The sequence below is a fragment of the Podarcis melisellensis genome (genome assembly GCF_964234715.1).
Source record: "Podarcis melisellensis genome assembly, chromosome: Z".
Classification (NCBI taxonomy): domain Eukaryota; kingdom Metazoa; phylum Chordata; class Lepidosauria; order Squamata; family Lacertidae; genus Podarcis; species Podarcis melisellensis.
The window spans coordinates 39,655,373-39,665,110 of NC_138547.1; the positions used below are offsets into that span (position 1 = coordinate 39,655,373).

The window sequence follows — 9,738 nt, forward strand, 5'->3', positions numbered from 1 at the left end:
GCCAGACCCTGGGGTTGTGCGCCCATCTCACTTAAGAGGCCAGGGGCCAGCGCTGTCCGGAGACACTTCCGGGTCACGTGGCCAGCGTGACAAAGCTGCATCTGGTGAGCCAGAGCCGCACACGGAAACGCCGTTTACCTTCCCGCTGGTAAGCGGTCCCTATTTGTCTACTTGCACCCGGAGGTGCTTTCGAACTGCTAGGTTGGCAGGCGCTGGGACCGAGCAGCGGGAGTGCACCCCGCCGCAGGGATTCGAACCGCCAACCTTTCGATCAGCAAGTCCTAGGCACTGAGGCTTTAACCCACAGCGCCACCTGCGTCCCTTCCCACCACAGTGGAACCTATTTATCTACTTGCGCTGGTATGTCTTCAAACTGCTAGGATGGCAGGAGCTGGGACAAAACAATGGGAGCGCATCCTATTGTGTGGCTTTGAATTGCCAACCTCACGATCAGCAAGCCCAAGAGGCTTGGTGGTTTAGACCACAGCACCACCAGCATCCCTGCCCCAAGCTACATACCTGCTCCTTCAGACGAAGGAGCCACCCACCCATCTGGCCTAGGGAACCACCCATGAACAGTGCCTTAGTCTTATCTGGATTGAGCTTCAGTTTGCTGGATCTCATCCAGTCCATTATAGAGGCAAGACACCATGCAATTCCATGATACATTATTACAGAAACTACTTTCAACCTATAGAAATTAAGAGAAAGCACTATATATAGCATGTGCAAGTTTCTTTGTGTTGTCTAATTTCCTATCTCTGAACTTTTTAGTAGTTCAAAAGGAGTCTAAAGGTACAAAGCCAAAAAATGGGTGGTCGAATTATTACCCTAAAATAGTTATAAATCTAGTCATAACCTTTGGAATTCTAACTGAAAGCCTACTACCCTACTTGAATGTGCTACATTGGAGAAAATTTCAAGTGCAGTTCAAACTTGATGTGAATACATATTTTTTAATTGGGTGAAAACTTCTTAATTTTCAGGGGAGATTTAAAATCATTCCTGCTTTCCTAAGTGTTTGGGTGAAAATACTGTTGCCTGAAAAATAGAGTTCTTAAAATACAGTACAGTGGTACTTCAGGTTACAGACTCCGCTAACCCAGAAATAGTACCTTGGGTTAAGAGCTTTGCTTCAGGATGAGAACAGAAATAGCACAACAGCAGCAGGAGGCCCCATTAGCTAAAGTGGTAGCTCAGGTTAAGAACAGTTTCAGGTTAAGAACGGACCTCCAGAATGAATTAAGTTCTTAACCCAAGGTACTACTGTACTTAAAAGTATTAGCCATGAGTGTATGCAAGTATGTTATTAACCATTTTATCACTGATCTGGTTGCTGCCCTGGGCCAGCCTAAATCTGTGTTGATAGCAGGGGTTAGGCCTCAAAAATATTTCCTTAAATGATGCTTTGCCACTCAATGGTGCCCAAAATCTTCTGCTTAGTGGCTTCAGTTGACTCTTGTCAATAGAATAAGAACACCTTAGTTGTGTGAACAAACCAGTACATTGGAGAGAGGGCTTGTGTTGTATGTGTTATAGAAAGTTGTGTATCTTGCCCTTCCACATGGCTGTTCTTACCCAATTTCTTATATTGTGTTGAAAAGCTGTGAAGTAGCTTCAGACTTGCTCTACTGAATGTGTGAAGACTGAAATAAATATCTGATTAGAAACCCACTGCTTATTTCATGAGGAGCATTGGAAGGCACACAAGTGAGAGATTTCATTATACAACACTTCCATTTCCTGTGACACAGGAGTGCTAATTACTGACAATGAGGCGCCAACTTTTAAGGAAGATTTTATTTTGCCATTTAGAAAACAAATGCATGCGTCTTGAGTTGGAAACACCCCCCCAAGAGACACAGCGGTACAATTAAACATCATTTAGAGTACTATCAGTTAACCTTCCAGGGGTAGGTCATGATATACTTCACCCAACAAGTGACAAAAAAAATCTAACAAAATCTTGCATTAGAAACTGAGAATATCCAGCAGCAGCTGAACTTTTGTTCTTTATCATACTGGAAATTCAAAGAGACACCACTTATTGCTTTGTATAAAGAATGCAGGAAAGAAACTAAGTCATGTAAAAAATAAAACACATTGGTACAATAACCTTAATCCAATCATTCCCACTGTTGGGGTTATATAAATGGGTCTGTGTGCTAGTTGTTTCAAGCTATTTACCCATAGTAAAGCCAACCCTAATTTCATTTTTGTCTTCTGCACTTTGCAAGGGTTCTGTGGTACAGAGTCAGCTCATACAGGGCACAGAAGCTGAGAGCACCTTGCAGCTGTACAGTAATGGTGAGCCAAGCATCTTTGAAGTAATGGTTGTCTAATCCTTAAGCACTGTAATCAGTGTATGCTGGTGAGCTTCCAAAGAACCTCTCAGCTAAGGATGCAGTTCAGGCGTCACAAAATCAAATTTTAAGCCGTACATGAACTATGGCTGTCTAATCTAGGCTCCACAACATACACTAACATCAAGGAAAATATTCCTCAGACCTAAACAAGTCTTTCTGCAGGTTTTGAAGCTGTTGTTTTCCCATTTGTTCGAGGCTGCATTGGTGGATTTTTCCCAGGTTCAGTGTTCATGGATCCTGTTTGCTCCCAGACCATTCTAATGAAATCTGATGCAGGGGCTTTTGCCATTGGGTTGACCCAGCAAAGGCAGATGTTTATATATACCCCGTATTTGGAGCAATACATCACTAAGGAACCATATAATAGCCCCTACTCCCAAATATTAACAGTAATAAAGATTCTGAGTAAACCATACAGAAGCAACTTGCAGTAGACATAAATCGAGAATATGTGCCCGAATATGGGTTATGGTGGAGCTATAGTTAATAAACAAAGGTCAGATTTAAAAAATAATAACAACATTGCTGCTGTAAAGGAATGGAAAGCTTTTTGATCCCCTTCGATTCACCATGAATACTGGAAAGGGAGAAAAACTCTACCTTAACAAATACCTGCAATCTACCAAGCTGGAGGCCTTTTGGGAAGCACCATTAAATGTATGGAAACTGCAAAGCATCAAGACTTGGGTGGCTGCCCCCTTTATTTACCAAAGAACTGGGTTCTGTTGTAACCCCATTGCCAGATTTGTATCACATTATCTTTAATTTAAGAAGTTTAGTGCTGACTTGGTAAGGTTATGTAGGAATGTAGATTTAAATGTATTTAATTAAAGATAATTCACATACTATTTCTAAAACCAGAACTGGTGTTTAGACTGAGAGAAAATCGGAATGCAAGATTTAAAAAAAAAACCGATAACAATTTCAAGATCGTTCTCCACTAATCATCCTTGCGAGCCTGAGCATCCTTGGGTTTCTCTTCCTCTTGGGGTTTCTCTTCCTCTTGGGCTTTTCCTTCTTCTTGGGCTTTTCCTCCTTCTTGGGCTTTTCCTTCTTCATCATCTGAATATACAGTGTGCTCTTCCCCATCCTTCAGCAGCTTGCCCACGTAGTGGTATTTAACTGAATGAAGACCAAAGAAAAATACTTTAGTAAACATCCACAAACTTTGGGTACCGACACTTTTTGGGGAGGCAGTTGTGGTGACGCTTTAAATGTAAGGTTAGAACATCATTGATACCAATAGTGAAGTCAACAGAAACCCGTTCTGTTTAGATTCTGCAACAGGAAAATTTGGATTGTGTGTGCCAAGAAGATGGCAAGTTTTTATGCAAATACCTGCAGAAAATTTCCATGGGTTTGCATTAAAATAGCTCCTCTGTCTTGCGGCAGCAATCCTAACTGCACTTCCCAAAGAACCAATTCCATTCAACTGCAACCTGTGGCATTCTGGATGATGTAGGACTCACAAACTCCAGTTAGCCTCAGCCAGCAGAACCAAGGGTCAGGAATGAGCGTCCCAACTTCATCCAAAGTTTCCTCAAACCTGTCTTCAGGGATTTGCTTCTAAGCAAAGATGCTTGGAATCGTGCTATGTATGGAATCGTACTAATAGCACTGTTTTTAGTTAATGCTAATGTAAAACAAATTCATCTGGAAGACAATGGCCAACTCGTTTAGGAAAAAAGTGAGATGGGTTCAATTCCCAATCCATAACCAGTTATTGACCAATATGATCTCGTGGGAGGGTGTAAAAGATTACAAGTTTTGGGGCAACAACATTTGAAATACTTACATTCGAACTGTTGTTCCCAGTCACTCAGGGTCTCTCTCTGGGTGGCATCAAGATCAGAAAGATCATCATGTCCCTCCTTCAGAATCTCTCTGTCCAGGCAGAAGGTGGCAAGGCCTCTGGATGCATCCCTTCCACCAAAAATCCCATAAGGACCATCTTCAGAGAAAAAGAGTGAGATATTAGAATGCTGATACCTGCCTGACCATAAGGGGTTGATAACAAGGTCAAGTACACATGACATGCCAAATGCCTGCACTCACATCCCCTCCCATTTGGCCTCTAAGCTTCTGACATGAGTACTTAAAACAGGTGTTCGAAATTACCCAGAAACCTGGCTTTTGACCACTTGTGACTAAGTGAAGCCTCCTGGGTGCCCGGATGGCACCAGACACCTCCATCTGGGGATCATTGGATCTGGACTGTTTCTACACATTAGCAACACACACAATTCTATCAGCTGTATTTTATCTGCACAGTCAGAATGCATTTCTGGAACCAAAATGCTTTTTTTCTGAGCAGGAGCACTCACCATTAAGAAAAAGAGGTCAGGATAGGCCAATATATATATGTGTATGTGTGTGTTGCTAATATGTAGAAACACTACTCCCTCCAGCCAGAATGGCTGCTGGTCAGGGACCTGTGGGAGGCCAGTAGTTCCATATTCCTGGTCTGCACCAAAACTTAGAATTAAATGCAGCTCCCCATCTCTCTTTCTATGGGAAGTCTTGAGTTAGCAGCACAGGCATTATGGGCAAAGTCACTCCTACCCACTGTATATGCAATTCTGGCAGGCTTCTCTATGGACTTTAGACAATAAAAGTGTAAATCAGTAACTTTCCTAGTTCATCACTCCCTGATTTCTCTGAACTGTTGCTGGAACACCATAATTTTATTTTAAAATTTCTGTACAATCAATCTGTGGGTTTAAAAAAAAATTGGGAGGAGGGGGGAATCCCCCTCAATTTCCCCAACATAGATTCACTTTCATCATGAGGTCTAGAAACATACGTTAAGATTGGATTATAAATTCCAGGCTTTGAAGCTGCCTGGTAGGAATTACTGAGACACTTTCAAGAAGAGTATGATCTATGCTTGGGGAGGGAATGGGGGTGTGTGTGTGTGTGCGAAAGAGAAGTAAACAACAACAACAGACAACAGGCAGCACATTGTGAATAAGGAACAAGGAGTAGCAGAAAGAAACTATGCAAAAAGTAGGCCATATGAAACTGTTGCCAAACAATATTTGCCAAACAACATTTAGGGACATAGAAAGTTTTGGCAGGCAAAAGATTAAAGTGCTTGCTGACCAGGAGCAAAAAGGTATGAGTGGAGATTACTTTGAAGCCATTCCAAGCTTCAGTGGCATGTTGCATCCGAGTTCACTGGAGACTTCAGATCTCCTATCAGTTATGGTTGACATTCCGGCAATTGCTCTCAGTCTAACCTACCTTGCAGGCTTGTTGAGAGGATTAAATAGGAGGAACTCCAAAGTATGCAGCTCTGAGAAAACACCCATGGCTACTTTGCTGTAAATCAGCAATAGAAGGGTGACAATTTGTGGTGAAGTGATTGGGGGAGAGGTATGGATGAGGTTAAGAGGGTGCTTCAGCTCCCCACCACACACCTGCTCCTTGTATTGGAACTTTTATTTTGGAAATAAAATCCTTTCTTACTTCCATGCAGCAGCAACAACAAAACAGTTTGTTGCCATTTTGTTAACATTCATTTGCCTGCAAAAGTCTAGTTAGGCCTCAGGCTCTTGCAGAAAGAGCGGGCCACAATAAATCATAATCATCCATCTATCTTCCACAGTTGAATAAAAAACAAAAGTTGTGGAAGAGCCATGGTATATGTTTAGCTAGCTATACAAAGGGCTCTGTATAGATCCTGCGACTGCACACTCTGGCCTTTCGACTTGCCCAACATCTGGGTTGAGAGAGAATGGAGAAAGTTTGGGGAGAAGCCTCTGGCTCTTGTGCAACCACAGGGACTGCATGCCAAGCAAACTCACCTTGAGAGGGGCTAGAAAGACAATAGGCCAGAGTGGTCACCTCCCTCCCTCTTTCAGTGCCTGGGGTATAATCCCCTCTACAAAACAAGACTGGCTGGTTAGGCAGGGAAACAAGGGGGAAGGGAACTGGGCAGAGTCTCTCCTTACATCCGAAAGGCTGTTTCAGTGTACCTCTTCCCAGTGTTCCCAGTACCTGAGCCTTTTAATCTAAAGATGAGGAAGACTTTAGTCTTGTTGGATTTACCAGTGGAGAGCCAGGCACACAACACACATAGCATTAATGAAAAAAGCAAGGTGGTGCCTTGAACCGGGTGCCTCCCTAGTGCATTCCAAGCCTAGGAATTTGTTTCCAGCACTAGAACTGAATTGAGCGCACAATACTTTCACAATAAATGCCTGCTCCTTACCAATAAGCCCCCCCCCATTTCTGCAGCTTAGTTGCAGTCTACAACAACAGGTGGGCAGAAGGTAGATCAGGCTGTATTAACATCTCTGGAGGGAATTGCAGGTATTCCATACCAATCTGCAAATCACCCAGAGATATTAATACAGCCTGATCTATCTTCTGCCCACCTCTTGTACCCGGCACCAATCCAGATGCTAACCTCTCATATGCGTACCCAACATGATTTCCTTCAAATTTCGACCTGCCTCTCACATTCTGTGTATCTTTTTCCACTACCCTGGAACCCCGTTTTGCAGAGTCACACAAACCACAACGATCACACAACACTTGGGTTTTGTGAAACAGCACACCAGTTCTAAGCTTCAGGCACAACTTTAATGTGGGGACCATGGCAAACAAATCTCTGGAGTCCTAAAGGGCTTTGGCTGCTAATTTAAAATGAAACAAAGAAGCGACTGAACATCACCCACTTCACAATCATCTCTCAGCTTCTATTTCCCATCACAACTGGGGCAGAGCTTCACAACTGCTCCCTACCACAAGTCAGGTGTGCACACCTTCCCTCTCCCAGGCCCCCCACCCATGCTTTTTGCACAGAAAGCCCACTGCAGGTCAAGAATAGACAGTACTGACCTAGGTGGACAGACAGTATCACAGTTGAATAATGCTCTCCAACCAACAAAAGCACTCAAATGAGGGGATGGAACAAAGAATAGCTTACAGAGAGGCATTTGGCCTCCACGTTCCTTGCCCCTATTGTAAAGCAATGTTTCCCAAACTTGGGTCTCCAACTGTTTAGGGTCTACAGCTCTCACCATCCCTGGCTACCAAGACCAGTGGTCAGGAATAATGGGGACTGTAGTCCAAAAACAGCTGGAGACCCAGGTTTGGGAAACTGCTCTAAAGTGCCATGTAAATTTATGACAATGTAATAACAATACATAAATATTTCCTCCATTCCTGTCACAACAGTTTAAATCCCTCTCACACACAGTTTCAATCAGGATGGCTGATCAATTGGAAAATGGTCAACTATTTAATTCATCTTTGCACACAGTAAGAAAGTAGATGGCGCAACACATTATAGAGCCCCAACGAAACAGCAGACCCACAAATCATTAGAGGTGCCATCAAAGCATTGAGATTACTCAATTTTAAACACTATTTACAGGTGCAGCAGTTTTTTTACTTAGCAAATGGGTCAGGATTTTAGGCACTGACACCAAACCACAACACCTAACTCAGAATTAAGATGGTGAAAAGAGAAAATAAATTCTTCAAATGCAAACTTGTAGCAGAAGCCTGGATTTAAATTATACATTCTTGGGAGGAAATGAACAAATGCTGCCACTGTACTGGTTATTCCAGATGGATATAAAGTGGTGATCAGCACGGAGGCAAATACCCCGATCCAACGAAAGCTTACTCGAGAGCAAATATTAACTGCTCAGTAAGTCTAGACATGGCCTATGGCAGCATGGCTATTACCCAATTCCCTCTTGAGTAAGCGACACCGAAATCTGTAGAACTTTCTTCCGAGCAAACACAAGCAGGCTCAAGCCTCGCAAACCTCAATCTAGACCCAACAGCATTCTGCTTCGAAAACATCATCTCAGCCACATATAAATTTAAAAAAAACCCGAATTCGACTGCAAAGCGAGACACACCTCCCCGCGAGCAAAAGCCCCGCCAGGCAACTCCACGGGGCTAACCTCTAGAGTAGACCTCTCAGCAAACACGTACAGGCAACACTTGCCAGTTTAAGTGGCTTTTCCGGCAAGCGACTAATTGCTCTATTACAATATAAGAAATACTGGCTCGTTTGGAAAGACTCTACTGAATCAATTTCCAACGCTAGCCCAAAGTGGCCTTGCCGGGAGGTAAAGCAAACTGACTCAACAGGCAGACTGACCCGGAGCGTGCCATGCAAGATTGCACAATTCGCAACCACCAAGCCACCACCCTCCTACCCCCCCCCAACGAACTTCTGCCTGCCTGCCCCGCTCCCCCGCCCCCGCCCCCCGCTGTAACTAGGGACGGAAAGGGCGCAAAAAAAAATCTCATACCCGGCCCGTAAAACTTCCTGGCGCGGGACACGTCGAAGACCTTCCCGTTAATGGCCATGAGGATACGCTCGTTCTGGACGCCGTCGAAGGGGCGCAGCTCTTCCAGAGTGAAGTCGCGGCGCTTGAGCTTGGGCAGCGGCGGCCCGTCTTCGTCGTCTCTCTTCTGGATGGGCTGGGACCGATCCCCCCGAATGATCTTGTAGAGCAGGTAGCAGCAAAGGCCCAGCAGCATCAGGTTGAGCGGGGAGCTCAGGATCGCCATAAGCAGACCCGGGTCATCGGCCTCTACGTTCTCATTGCCCGCCGCCGCCGCCGCTGCCGCCGCCGCCTCGTCTTGAGACATCCTGGCTGGTACTTTTGCGCTCGCCGTGGGTGTCCGGGATCTGTAGACAGTGGTCTCTCGGTGGTCTCTCGGTTAGCTCCTGGGGTAGCTCCTGGCTTAGAAAGATCCAAGGCAAGAATCCAAAGGAACAGGACTCGGAACAGGCCAGGCGAGCGAATATAAGGAGGAAGAGGAGGTGGAGCCGGGGCGGGCGCAGGATGAGCTGGGATCCAATGTACGGAGAGGTGGGAGGCGCGCAGCCGGAGACGGGGGTGGAGACTGAAGCGCCGCCGCGCTTCGGAAAAGTGTTCGCAGGTGGGCGGGAGTGGAGAGAGGGACCCGATCCCTGAGCAACTCAGGTTGTAGAACAAATTGCTTCGATCAAACAGTGACAAAAAAGACTTCTCTGGCTTATCCAACAATTACATTGGGCCAGGAGTGCCGACTTGAATTGAATATTTGCACACACATACACCCCCCACCCGCGTAATTAATCACATGACGCAGTGCACGCACTCCATTGAATGGCAGGGCCCTTTAACTTTGTGGGAACCTGGGGTCCTCAATTATTTTATCGGGAGGCCAAATACACCTGTGCTCCTAGAAGTTGGCTCCTATGCATAAGGCATAGGATTACAATTACAATAAGCCCTTTCACAGGCAATTCCTATTAAAAGCGGATTAAAGCAAGGATATAGGCACCATTCTTTCTTACTTTTTATATCAACAATTGCATTCCTGATATGGCATCCCATGTTTTGCAAAATGTGAA

The 9,738-nt window shown here is 44.8% G+C and overlaps 1 protein-coding gene across 1 annotated transcript; it reads right to left on the reverse strand.

The window, feature by feature from the left end:
• Nucleotides 1-1,785: 1,785 nt before the first annotated feature.
• PGRMC1 (progesterone receptor membrane component 1) lies at nt 1,786-9,143 on the reverse strand. The gene is made up of 3 exons (XM_081897119.1): nt 8,645-9,143; nt 4,162-4,317; nt 1,786-3,488 (listed from the first exon to the last, which is right to left on the reverse strand). The coding sequence occupies exons 1-3, from the start codon at nt 8,985-8,987 to the stop codon at nt 3,307-3,309; spliced, it is 681 nt and encodes a 226-aa protein (XP_081753245.1). The 5' UTR covers nt 8,988-9,143; the 3' UTR covers nt 1,786-3,306.
• Between the last annotated feature and the right edge of the window lie 595 nt (nt 9,144-9,738).

Coding starts and splice junctions, on each gene's coding strand:
- PGRMC1 (XM_081897119.1), bottom strand. CDS start 8,987: ATGTCTCAAGACGAGGCGGCGGCGGCAGCGGCGGCGGCGGCGGGCAAT. Junction 4,318..8,644: donor CAGGAAGTTTTACGGGCCGG/GTATGAGATTTT, acceptor TTTTCTCTGAAG/ATGGTCCTTATGGGATTTTT. Junction 3,489..4,161: donor CTGGGAACAACAGTTCGAAT/GTAAGTATTTCA, acceptor GTCTTCATTCAG/TTAAATACCACTACGTGGGC.